The sequence below is a fragment of the Helicoverpa armigera genome, chromosome 15 (genome assembly GCF_030705265.1).
Source record: "Helicoverpa armigera isolate CAAS_96S chromosome 15, ASM3070526v1, whole genome shotgun sequence".
In the NCBI taxonomy this organism is placed as follows: Eukaryota; Metazoa; Arthropoda; class Insecta; order Lepidoptera; family Noctuidae; genus Helicoverpa; species Helicoverpa armigera.
Window position 1 is genome coordinate 2,462,949 of NC_087134.1, and position 13,929 is coordinate 2,476,877.

At 37.0% G+C, this 13,929-nt stretch overlaps 2 protein-coding genes across 4 annotated transcripts in view; both read left to right on the forward strand.

Annotated features, from left to right (window-relative positions):
- Nucleotides 1–357, forward strand: part of LOC110371251 (NADH dehydrogenase [ubiquinone] iron-sulfur protein 5) — a 71,378-nt gene extending 71,021 nt beyond the window's left edge. For all 3 annotated transcript variants that reach the window (XM_064037977.1, XM_064037976.1, XM_021327408.3), the window contains exon 3: nucleotides 186–357. In XM_064037977.1, coding sequence (XP_063894047.1) covers nucleotides 186–275 — 90 coding nt within the window. In that variant the 3' untranslated portion in view covers nucleotides 276–357. The remainder of the gene's footprint in view (nucleotides 1–185) is intronic.
- Nucleotides 358–1,206: 849 nt separating this feature from the next.
- On the forward strand, nucleotides 1,207–2,882 carry LOC110371283 (NADH dehydrogenase [ubiquinone] iron-sulfur protein 5). The gene is made up of 2 exons (XM_021327446.3): nucleotides 1,207–1,539; nucleotides 2,670–2,882. Exons 1-2 carry the CDS (start codon nucleotides 1,321–1,323, stop codon nucleotides 2,757–2,759), a joined length of 309 nt encoding a protein of 102 aa, XP_021183121.1. The 5' UTR covers nucleotides 1,207–1,320; the 3' UTR covers nucleotides 2,760–2,882.
- The last annotated feature ends 11,047 nt before the right edge of the window (nucleotides 2,883–13,929 follow it).

A 13,929-nucleotide genomic window follows, 5' to 3' on the forward strand; every position in this document is an offset into this window, starting at 1 on the left:
GTTTTTTTGTTAATCAGTGGGGGAAGCGTATGATTAGCAGTGGATGTCTTATAAGATAAGAACTATATATTCACGAAACAAGAGAAAATATACTTGAGACTTTGTGCATAGAGAAATTATAGGTTCTGTAGTTTATATAAGAAATCTTTGCATATTAATTAATCACTCATATTTATTGGTTACAGGCAATGCGCAGGGAACGTGACAGACAAATAGCTGAAGGAAAACTGAAGGGAGACAACCAATATGTAACACCTAAAGTAGACAGTTTCTAAATATGCTTAGCACTCCTTTCAATAGTTACAATTTATTCTGCCACTCAACTGTAATACTGTGTAAATAAAATATTACAATCAGGATATTTATTTTTAATGCTTCTACAAACTATATTCAAATAAAATAGAGTGTATTTTATTATAGACATTAGGCAATTTTATTGCTAAGGGTAAATTATTTTAAAAAGGGATTTACAGGGCATTACAAAACTACTTGTAAATCTGAAAGAGGTAAAATAGCTTCTCATATAGAGTCAATAAAGTAATAATGTTATTATTATAAAAATACTTTATTAATTTTTCATCTAAAGCTCTTGCTCGGAGATATCATAAAGTAGGCAAATTACGAATATTCATTACAATTCATCAATACAAATTCATTTTTACCCAATATGAACTGTCAGCGACTAGGAAAGTCATAATATGGTTAAATTCACTTAGATATTGAAATGGGGAAGATTTCTATTTAGCATTTTTACTTTTCTGGGACTGTTCCCACATCATTTCGCCTCGCATGTTGGCATCGCTCATTTTAAATTTTATCTCAGTAAGGTGGTTTTATTCTTGTGCATTGGACCTCCTTGCACTGACATGCTCAGCATCACTGACCTCTATATTTTTCACTGGACCGGCTGTTCCGTACGTTTGACAGCAATTTTTTTGGGCCCATTTGAAGCGCCAATATCGTCTAAGCGAGTGTCCACAGAACTAATTTTGACGTATAATTTCAAATGGCTGTGAGAGACGTGTTTGTTCATTGGTTCACTGTAAAAATAATTTTAGTACCACAGGCACTCGCTACGTCTAACAGCGCCAAAATGGCGATTATCAAACGGGCACAAAAGCACGATGACAACAGCCTGTCCAGTGGTAAATATAGAGGTCAGTGCTCAGCATTGTCAGGACAAATACTGGTTCTCATAGATATTTTTATGAAAAAATTTTGGCTATCCTGTCAAATCTGCCCATTAAAGAATTGGATCGTATCACAGGATCTTATTCTTGCATTTTACATTGGTATATCGTTAATTTTACAGCTGCAAAGATGTTGTACTTTCTGTCACCTTTTTTTCTATCCCCATTCACGGATATAACAGGGGGAATACATTCCCATCAAATGTTAGGACGCTGTGCGCAACAGGAGATGGCATTGTTGGACTGCTTGGAGGCATACGGCTTTGGCCGAGGAGTCAAGAAATGCTCTTACTTGATCGACGACTTTAGGGAATGCCAGACTCATATGAAGCAGTTCAGGAGATTTTATGTAAGTAAATAGGTACATATAAATCATAATTTCAGACTTGTTAACTATACCTACCTATCGGAACCTAAGATTTGAAACTTAGCGCCTGCACGAAATGTTTCCATTAAGTAAGTCCCTACGTACTTCTAGGTTTTTCACAGGCGCTAAGTTTATGGTGAATTTGGGTAGGTCCTAGTCTCAACTTCAGATGGGAAAGCTCATTAACACGTAGGTAACCAAATATACCTACGCTGTTTCACTTAGGACTTAGGATTCCTATAGATATCTTGCGAAACGTACGCAACAAAACCCGTGATATAAAAAAAATATTTTTCATCCCACCATCTCGGAAAGAGTAGTTTTACCCTTTGATATCTGAGCGCAAAAGTCGTTTTTATCCTCTAGAGCGGCAAAGTGATTTGAATTTAGAACATCGTGTGCAATACTCCATTTGTGACAATCTTGATAAGACTTTTCAAACAAATACATATTAAACAAATAAAATACTGCTTAAAATAATTATTCAATTAATTAAGTATTTTTTATTATTGTTTTTACACAGATTTTTAACGTCGTTTCATTTTTAAAGTGAGTTTTCAAATATATGAACTTTAATAGGTACATCTTTTTAATTTGATACTCGTATGTGCGCGCCATTTTGTTTTTTTGCATTTAGTAATTTCCTCGATGAGGTGGGATGAAAAGTTACGTGTTGCACTCGAGTGCAAAGATTTTTCACCTTGAGCTCTTTTGATTCCCTCGCTATCGCTCAGGATTCTAATTATTGAAACACTCGCTACGCTCGTGTTTCAATTTTAGAATCCTTCGCTTGCTCGGTCATCAAAATTGAGCTCGCGGTTAAAAAGCAACTTTGCACTCTTGTATAACAAATAACTATTAATGGTCTAAACACCGATCTTGTACTTGAGGAAAGTAGGTAGCATATTTTACTCACTCATGAAAAAGTCACTCAACTAATGAAAGTAGGTATTTCAGTTTTGGCTTCTCTGAAATCACTCGATCCTAACAAATAAATTACTACGTTTTTAGCGGCATTTTATTTTCAGTTGAGTTTAACTTTTTTTATGATTTGGAGATGTGTAGGGTGTGCTCTTATCATTCGTGAAAATTGTTGTTTCTGTTTCTTAAAGGAAATGCGTCGTGAACGTGACCGTCAGATTGCAGCGAAAAAGCTTTGCGGCGATAAAATGTACTGCTCACCTGTCGTTGATAGCTACTGAACCTCTTCTGCAGGTCGCCATCCGCAGCAATCGTGGGCTTTGATAATTCATTAATGTTAACCTAAATACTTTTTGTTGCTCCTCATGTGTTGAGACGTTACAAAGAATAAATTTTCAAAATTACCTATCGTGTTGTCCTTACCTGTTCCTGAATAAATGTATTACGTGTTATAAAAAGAACAACATTGATGCAAAATGCTTTTTTCCCTCAAAGACCTTGCCATGTTTCGACCTTTACTGAAAGGCATCGAGATCAATATTATTTATGTGTTGAGCGGACAGTACGCTCATTATTATTACTTATTGGCAGATTTGAGCTTATAGATCCATATCTATCGAGTTATCTCGGCAAGTTCAATACTCAATACCTTCACAGTTTTTTGCTACAAAGAGTCACGGCCGTTCAGGCTGGTTTTTGTAAGGAATTTTGGCGCCAAACTACAATACAATTAATCATTATGTACTAGCCGTATGTAAGACGATCGATAAAGAATTAAATATTTTATTTATTAGTAGTTCTACGCAGATGTGTTCTACATACATAGGAATGGCGTGACTTGTTTTTTGACGTTGCGTTGCGTTGTTTGTCTCTGGGCACCTACTCTTGAAATTCGTATTATTTATGAGGGGCCTGAATAGGTGAAAAATATCACGGAAATGGTGAAGCCTAAGTGATACACGATGTGATGAAAGGCTGTTTTGCATGCAGTGCTCTGGATAAACAGCCAGGTCACTTGTACGAGAGAGAGACTGTAACAAAGGGTGTAATCCATGTGCGCATGCTCATTTATAATTGCATCGCATATTTACCCTCCCTAACTTCCAGGTAACGATCCGAGTACCTTACTATCAAAGTGCAACATTTAGCAACCTAAACAAAACCTTTCTGTTCAATAAAATATATTTTTAATTTAATCTGTATGCAAATTACTTAAATCCAATTAAAGATTACATAAATTATTTCAAATTAACTTAATGGAATAGCAAAAAAGTGTTTGTCACATTCGGCTCACAGGTAGTCGGCAGTGTTCAACCGATACCGTGACATTTGTTACTAAAAATATTAATTTAAATTAATTGTAAAACAATTCTCGTCATTACATTAGTAAATGAAGTTCAACGACCTTCTATTTTAGTGACGAATATTCGAAGGTTGTATTTAATCACGTCAAGGTAAAGTCATGACGCCGTGAGTCCTTTTAATATGTAGAAAAAAAATTTTTTGCTTACGGAACTGATTTACAAAGGTCCACGACCTCGTTTAGATTTTTGAACCATTTAGGAACTTATTCTTTTTGGGCGGGTTACGTAGATCGAAAGGCCGGCCAACAACCCCCGCCTGGTCTTCGAACTCAACAGAATGCAGGATTTGTTTTAAAGGGTATCAATTTTATTAGGATAATGACCATAAATGAGGTTCGTGAACTCGATTTGGAATATTTAAAATACACACTTCTATTCAAAGGTCCTGACGCCATCGTCTGATTCATCGGTACAGTTCCTAAACATCGCCAAACTAATTTACCTGGAATGGGCCCTGATTTCCTAATGCCAATTATTTAATTTGGGGTTTACTTATCATCTGTTAAATATCGACACGAGTAGGTACTAGCGCCAGGCGCTAAGTATCGCTCAGGCATCTATGGCAAGCTGTAGGTATGAAATTTTCACAATACGAACGAGTTATCTATAGTCCCCATTTTCCACGATTAAGGATCCCACTACATTTTCTTATTTTTTTTACACTAGTTAACCTATTTCATCACTTTATAAGCAACACAATAATTAATATATATGTTACAGCCAAAGTGATAAGTCCGCATATTATACATATCATCTAGCTATTATTTATAATATCTACTCAATTTGGATAAAGTGATAATTGACACAGAATTAATCACATTAACTAGCAATTTTATATAATATCTCCATAGACTTAGATAATGTAATAAAACAAGTGGGTAAAGATCATTATTTCATGTTAACTAACTAAAGTGCCTGGTAGCTGACCTTAATATAATTCGAAAAAGGTTGGTTAGCACAGTGCACCACATAACAGTAGCGAAAAGTCTCTTCTTTGAAGTGTGGCTCGGGCCACTGTACCGACGGCCCGGAGTGTGCCCTGCCCGGGAAGGGCACCGCCGTGTCTTCGTCGAGGCAGTCGGCAGCGGCGACCTCTCGCACCCGGCCCTGGTTCAAGCCACGGTCAGGGGCGAGAGGTACTGGGATACCATCGTCTCCTTCTGTGTGGTCGAGAGACGACTCCCAGCCACCGTAGACGTGAGCCTGTGCGATGAGTTCGGGTGCCTTATCGGCCTTCCGTCTCCTGGGAGACACGGGCCCGTCTTGGCGGCGCTCGTTGTTCAACGCGTGGGTTTAAGCCACTAACAGTCTGACCTCATGCTGCACGCTCACGCTCACGCTCTCTGAGTCCCTCACGCTGCTCTCACATAGTGGGAGGAATCATTTGATGTTTTATCATAAAAAGAGTCGATAATAACTTGAGCCGTTTCTAAGAATTAGTAAGTAGTCAGACGATTATACCATATTTATTACTTTGGCTAACTTTGACCAGCTATTATGAATTAGATCCAGATAAAGTGATTAATCTATCACACTGTCTAGTCAATTTGGGTATTATATACAATGACCAGTCATTATGTATAATATATATTTAATCACTTTGGCTGTAACATATATAGGTATTCCAAAAGCTTCCAGTTAATTTAAGTAGTTACTTGGGTTGGTAAGGAATAATAAATAATGAGACAAAAAATATGAAAACGTGGCCTAGGTATTTAGAACTCAAAAATTGGGTATCTAATAGAGTGATGCAATTTTGGAGCATAATTACTAAGCCGTTAGGTACGAACGAATAATTTGGATGGTGTCATAAAGCGGCCAAGAAACAGGATCCCCTAGTTTGGAGTCAATGTTAATTAACGAGTATTTGTAAAGAAATCAATCTTATTGAAAGTACAAGATAAAAACAATAGTTATTTGTTATACAAGAGTGCAAAGTTGCTTTTTAACCGCGGGCTCAATTTTGATAACCGAGCAAGCGAAGGATTCTAAAATTGAAACACGAGCGTAGCGAGTGTTTCAATAATTAGAATCCTGAGCGATAGCGAGGAATCAAAAGCACAAGGTGAAAAATCTTTGCACTCGAGTGCAACACGTAACTTTTCATCCCACCTCATCGAGGAAATTACTAAATGCAAAAAACAAAATGGCGCGCACATATGAGTATCAAATTAAAAAGAAGTACCTATTAAAGTTCATTTATTTGAAAACTCAGTTTAAAAATGAAACGAGGTTAAAAATCTATGTAAAAACAATAATAAAAATTACTGAATTAATTGAATAATTATTTTAAGCAGTATTTTATTTGTTTAAAATGTATTTGTTTGAAAAGTCTTATCAAGATTGTCACAAATGGAGTATTGCACACGATGTTCTAAATTCAAATCACTTTGCCGCTCTAGAGGATAAAAACTGCTTTTGCGCTCAGATATCAAAGGGTAAAACTACTCTTTCCGAGATGGTGGGATGAAAAAAAGTTTTATGACGCAAATATAGGTATGTATATATATAGCTTTTTCCCGCGTAGTTCCACCCGCGTCCGGAGATACTTACTTAACTCTTTCCGCAACCGAATAGGAACATCCCTACTACCTTGCCTATATACCTACCTATCCTTTTTCAGGCACTACTAGACTGTCAGTAGTATCACCTTTCATTTACCTACTTAAATCGGTTCAGTAAATACCTACAATGCATGCATGCATCACGATTGCATTCAGGATCGAGAAGCCTGGGTGCAAATTAGCATATTTTGCAACACAAATGCGACTCGACTTCCTATGTCCCTATCTGTATATTACAAAAAATAGTTTTCAACTAATCCCAGAGACTGATGAAAATATCTCGCTTGTTCACACTATTGCCTACATAAGTTTGACATGTATTCATTTTATTGAGGACTCCGCAACTGGGATAGCAAAAACACGTTCTTTTGTTGGGTTTTCTTTAGGTATGTGAGCATTTGGGCAGCTGCGAGAATATGGCTAGACTGACGTCAAGCAAAGCACAACTTAAAAGGACTTGTCATCATCAATATTACCTAAGTCTATTTGGGAAATTGGGACTACTATGTTTTTAAACATAATTAATACACACATAACATAACATAGCACATAACATAGTTAATTAACACAGTGCGCGTTGTAACGCTGTGTTAATTAACGTCATCATCTAAAATTCTTATACATAGTTAGGTTACAGGTATACCTAGTTACTGTAATTATAATCCCACTATACCTAATAACATTTGAATAAAGTAAAATATACTTTGGCAGGCACATTTCGTAGCAACATGGTAACCATAAAATTGAAAATATATGCAATGTCCGTCAGACACATCAATCTTCCTCCATATTATCTCCTTATCAGGGACAAACACTGATATATTATGCATACTCGATCAATTCTCATTTCTGAACAGTATGGTTTCATCATTTCAGGCACTCTAAAGGCAGTGGATTAATTCAACATTTTCTTTGATACGTAGACTGGCTATGTATCAACAAGATACATAGCCATTACTTACGTAAATCTACAGATTAAAAACGTCATCACACAGTTCTCGTCAAACTTTACAACTCCGCAGTAAACGTTTGATGCTTCGTGTATTGGTGTTTTACAAGCAAAGCTTTTCGACGTAAACTTAACCTATAAGTTTTCATAATCGACACCTTATACCTGAGTTAAAATTGATTGACGATACGACTATAAAAACGAAAATACCTACCTGGGTACATCTAAAATGCCTGAAAATCTCTACATATTGGGCTTCGGCTTCCAATCTAACCGAACGGAATTGGGTACCGGTGTTTTAGATGAAGTGGGTGCCTATTTGACCTCCTCAATCCAGACAATACGAAAAAATTATCGCACAAACTGCATGGTTAACTCTCAGGTATCTACCAAATGAAACGAAGCAATTGATTCCTATTTAGATAGGTAGTCTCAACACACAGTACCGTAGACTGCAACCCGTTACTTACGGTTCAAATAGCTTTTATTTTCCTTAAATTCAATAGATGTACAACCTCGAAATATACGAGACTTATCTGTCAGGAGATAAGTCGTCGACCTATACCAAAGTCAAATTTCATTCGTCCGGTATCGAGTCGTGTGGACATTATAATTTCAAAATCTAGTGTTTTTGTGGGGCCCGGCGCCTGCGACGGAGCGAATATTTACACCTACGTATACATAAAGCGTTACTAGAAAAAACATTTAAATCTAGAATCTAGTTCTTCTACATGATGTATAGCCAAGAAAATGTCCGCTAGAGGTCGTAGTGGAGTCACGGCGTTCACTAAATTTTGACCTTAAATGCCTCGAAGTTCATTAAGTTGACGCAGATAGGAATTTTATTGGTTTTCAACAAAAAAAAAAAACGATTTTCTCAGGAAAATTCAATAGCAACAGCGAGCTCGATGGGCTTTAAATAAGTTTAATCTTTAAAGTTCATTGATCATTAGCAACTTTTTACAATTTGTACGGAACTTTACGCAGCGCAGGGTTGTAAGATAAGAAGCTTTATTTCTGTGACTGTTGAATGAAAATTCATTCAAATATTATGGTGACTGTTCCTACGTTAGGGCTGGCAGTTCGGCATTGAATTGTGAGTACGTCGGTCAAGAGAGGTCAAAGGCTCAAAAGGCGCTTTCACATTGAAACGATATAGCGTGAAACGACAAAATTTACCTGAGCCAAGATTGAGTAAGAAGACTCAGATATATGAAAAAAAACATTTACCTAAAAAGTAAATACATACTTCATTTATTTCAGCTTTTAATTGTAAGTCTGTTCTTCAAGGAGATCAGCGAACTGCACAGGATAGGTATAGGTAGGTACTTAGGGTAAGAGTGCAATCACTGACGCACTCTCATTTCCCTCATTGTCGTGGTCCGATGAGCATCGACATTTCCGTGCTTTCCGTGCCACGGGAGTATCTTCACCAACTTCCAACGATTCAGGACCATGAAAAAAATTGCAAGTCCTATCGGGAAAGTGTGTCGCAATTTTTAGATAAACCACTAAAAGTAGTGATTGGTCCTTTTCTTACAGTTTTCAGGTCAAATGCCACACAGTAAAATATTCTGACGATGTGGGAGTTAATTCTCACGTAGGTACTCAAGGAATTAAGGACATACGTCTCAGCGGACCAGTTTTTTTAATCTGCTTCCATCCTAAAGAAATATAAATTAATAATGTTATAATACCTATATAAACAGTCTAAATGTCAAGAAGATTTATTGACATTATCAAAATGTTTCATACTAGAAGGTGGAATGCGATTCGAAGGTGACCGCTACGATCTTTCTACCTCTATCCTAGTTGACCAAGTGTGAAGGGGCCCGCGGCTGATTTAATTATAATTTGTGCAGCGACCTTAAGCAAATTACAAGTTTTAAATGGAACGGAAAATCTACGAAATTAATCGTTAAATTATTGTCTAAGTTATTATTATTTAGATGGCAGGTGGTCCAAAGCGGTACTGATGAGGCGATATGTCAATTATGATAACACATGGAAAAAAGGACGATTTAACCTCCACTATGCACATCTCTCTTGAACATAAAATCTTAGGAAATAGATTAAATAAAGAACCGACGTAAAAAAATATAAACTATACAAAACGAAAAATAACTCTTATGTACAGTCAACGACACAACAATTGCATGAATATAAATCATGATGATCATAAACCATTTACTATAATCACCAGGGTCGTAAATAAAAACAAATATTAAAGTTATATAAGAACCTCGTGGTCGAAAGTTTGTTAAAACCGAAAGTAGTTAGGTGAGTGCGAAAAAGTATTAAATAATGATAATAACGTGAGTGGGAAAGGCCTCGTTTTGAACACTAACGGAAGATTTTATTTCGCGTTCCGAATAACTGCATCCATGGTGATGGAGTCGAAAATATTTTTCCAGTTCCCAAAAGTGGTAAAAGGAGCAGTGCAGCTAGTGATTTTCTTCCAAATTAACTTACATTCATCCCAAATACCGGCTATTAAGTACTTTATTCTGCTTATATCTGTCGCAGCCATCTACATTGGATTCACATTTTCACATTTGATTGAATCACTAGGCCGAACGTTGATTATGTTGTAAGTACAGGTGAGTGCACAATAAAATTATTATCTTGTTGTAATAGTATACCATTTATTAACTTTTTAATTCATGAAAAAATTTACTGTAAAGGCTTTTCTCGTAAGGGTGTTCCGTAAATAACCTAGCCAGTGCTATAATTGCAAACGATAATTATTTATATTTTATTGACATAAAAACAAAAAAAGTAACAAAGCGTAGGTTCCGAATTCTCATGAAGCATTGACGCACTTATTTTTTATATTGTCTATTTTTATTTTTAATTAAATGGCAACGATCTGACAGTTTGTAAGGCAAGTGGTTATCGTCACCTAGGTATAATGATCTCCGATACAAAAGCTTGGAATGTACTTCGTGTGAATACATCTAGGTACAAGGAAAGCTTCTGAAAATTATTAATATTGTTACATCGTAAGTAGGTTTGTAACTTGGGTATTAAATGTACGTCAAGGTAACTTAAAATGCATTCAATAGCCAGGAGGATTTATTTTCAATGTGTATTTTTAAAATATCTGTAGTTACTTTTTGTTGAAGATTTACATAAAATAGCCTCCAATTGCGCAATTACAATAGTTCAATAACTTCCGTAGCATTTAATGTATTCGCTAAATAATCCGGTATGAATTCGCAACACGTTACATATCGGCCGATACCTACATTCACGACGCTTTACTACGAATTATAAGATGAATCACTTTATCCTTAACCTTGTTTAATGTGGCGTAATTATGGGTTCATTTTATTTTTGGGGTTCCGTGCGAAAGGAACCCTGAGCTGAGGGTGAAGTTGTTTTCCTGGATTTCAGAGTTATTTCTCATTGACGACATTACGTAAATGAAGTGTTGCTTAATTGATTCTGGTTTGAGGCACAAGTAGTGATCGGTACCGCCGCTATGTCATGAAACACGCCCTGCCAGACATCAAAGCTCTTACTTCAGAAATGCAACAGAAATCAAGAATGCATTTAACCGAAATATGAGAATCTAAGCATCCATTGATAATTATTTACTAGCCTCCGCCAGCGGTTTTATCCGCTTTCCAAGGATCAGGGCCGCGCCGCCCCTGTGTGCGAAGTGTGCGGCGCACACAGGCGCCAAGACAATAGGGGCGCCGCGCCGCCACTGCCACCTAAATTATTTTTGTTACCTATATGATTGTTTTTTGTAGTGGAGTATCGACAAGTAGGTACAATACGCGCAACATAGGCCTTGTAAACTACAAAACATCTATAACGCTTATTGAACAAGTCTCTCAATATTTAATGTTTATTATTATTCACGTTTATGGTTTCATTTTACGTTTAGGGTTTTAGTTTACATTCCTTACGAGCTCAACGTTAAAACGGCGGCAGTTCTTTGAACAAGGGAAAAAGTACTAGTTATTTAAAACCGTAGAGGCGCCGAGTTTGTATGAGTATGGCGTCGTCCTAATTGGCAGCGATCGCGCGATGGCGCGATGCGTTTTCCATCTCACGATCTCACTTGCGAGGTTCCGAGGTTCAGATAGGACACTCTGGTGAAATCTGTATGTTTAAACTCAACGAACGACGAGAACGCATCGTGTCATCGTGCGATCGCTGTCAATTGGGACGACGTCTTAGATGAAAAACGCATCGCGCCATCGCGCGATCGCTGCCAATTAGGACGACGCCTATGAGTGAGTTTCTGAACGCAGCCCGATGCGATCACGGGTATTCCTCGATTTTAACGAACGAGATAGCTAAGGTAAAACAAAACAAATGAACAATCATTTGATTGAAAGTGTGTGTAATACTAGTAGTATGGCCTCCTCTATGGATATTGTTGCTAAATTAGTTAATCTTTCCTGACTCATTGTAGAGCGCAGGTAATTTTTTATAGGTTTTAGTTTAGAAAAGGACCTTTCCGCGCTTGCTACTGTAACTGGCATAGTTAGCATAATTCGTAATGCTATTGTAATGTTAGGGCATACAGCTGTCAAATTGTTTATATATTGTCTAAATTAAAACTTATAAAAAATTAGGTAGAAAGCGATGCGTACGATGCGGACAGGTGGACGCACTTGTTTGAGTTTCTATATAAATAATACTACGATCCGTTGCGTGCGATACGTCCGTTGCGTACGATACCGACAAGTGGACGCTTAGCTTTAACAAACAATTTTAAAAAATTCGCGCTCGCTACGCTTGCGGCTGTTCACTTGTCAGTGCCTACCGTTCATTCTAAAACCCAAAGACCCAAAACTCAAAAATTTTCGCGCTCGCTACGCTCGCGGCTGTTCGCTTGTCAATATAGTCCTTTCTAACATGATTAGAGTACTTTTATGTCCCAAAAGTCAAAAATTTTCGCGCTCGCTGCGCTCGCGGCTGTTCGCTTGTCGGTGCCGTTCATTCTAACATGATTAGAGTACTTTTATGTCCCAAAACTCAAAAATTTTCGCGCTCGCTGCGCTCGCGACTGCACCTTGCACCGTTCTTTAATATACAAGTTTAGGCGCTTTAGTGACCCAAACCTCAAAATTTTTTGCACTCGCTACGCTCTGCTTTATTTTCCACTTCTTTTATTTTTTCAATCCTTTTTTAGCCGAACCTAGAAGGTAGCGCCGCTTGTAAGTCCTTTTATTAACAAGAAAATAACTCCTAGCTCACAACAGACTTTTCACGTAGAACAAAGGGCCTCGCATAGACCTGCCGCACGTAGCCTCGCAATGGCTAGGGCCGCCGCTGACTGGAGAACATTTATTTCAGTCAAATTTAACAATTAAAAATATTCATTCAAAAATTAAATTCGTTTTATGATGATTCGTTAAAAAAGAGGCGCTTCATAGGTTTCGCACACAGGCGCTGCCGGGGGTCGGCGCGGCCCTGCCAAGGATATCAATTTAGGATACCGATTTACAATCATATTGCAATCGTCAATAATTTGCAGACAATACGATTCATTATTGAAATTAATAAAAAAGAAATTGATATAAACATTTATTTAAAAGAAAAAATAGCGGAATGCCTTCAGACGTAATTGAGTCGTGATTGGATCTCAGTAGTATGTGAATCGCATGTCGCTTAAGTAACATTAGTAGAATCGCGGCCCTGATGCGTTGAACCACAGACCAGAATTGAAGTGCAGAACCCTACGCGAGTAAAACTCGCACTTGTCCGATGCATTTTTCAGTCGCAAAAGTCTCATTCCAAGGTTGACATAAAAAGTGATGTTCCTCGAATGGGTTTCATCCCCCGACGCGACAGGCTATAAAAAAACTTGTGGTCACATTGCCGGAGACAATAGGACTTTTCGATCATAAATGTTAATGGGTCATTGTTGAATACCAGCGGCCAATCCTTGAAAATATTCTAAATAGTTTTGTTTCGAAAACTGCATTTCATATGCAGGTAAAAATAAAGATTTTGTAGGTACTTAAATATAAATAAGTTTATCTATAAGGATAATTAATACTTTATTATAATACCTATTCTTAATAATATATTTACGTATGCGAAATAAGTAGGTAGGTGCTGCTGCGGTTAAACCGCTGAACAGATTGAAACTTAGCCTAAGAAAAGTCATGTTTTTTCTCCAGTGACATTTCCTTTAACATTTATCCTAGCCCGAAACATGCCGTGTGGTGAGTCTATGAAATTGTTACACAGGTATCTAAGGATAAGACCTTTGGTAAGATTTTGTGGCTTACAGGCCAATAAGTTGAAAAAAACATAGCAAATCGAATGCTACGTAAAGCCCTAAGAATAAATTGAGTGCATACTAGACATCTGCTGAACTATATACGTCATACTATAGACCTGCATTTCCGTTTTGTTTTTTCTTTTTTTGTAAAAAAAATCTGAAGTCAATACTCAATAGGTACTCAATTCTCTATTAGCATTTCTTAGTAGAAGTCTTTTCAAGTATTATCTACGTGTTTTTAACAAATGTATAATGAATGATGATTTGATTTGATTTGATTTGATTTGATTTGAATATTCGATACGTATTTTTTCTTTTTTAAAT

Coding starts and splice junctions, on each gene's coding strand:
- LOC110371283 (XM_021327446.3), top strand. CDS start 1,321: ATGTTGTACTTTCTGTCACCTTTTTTTCTATCCCCATTCACGGATATA. Junction 1,540..2,669: donor AGCAGTTCAGGAGATTTTAT/GTAAGTAAATAG, acceptor TGTTTCTTAAAG/GAAATGCGTCGTGAACGTGA.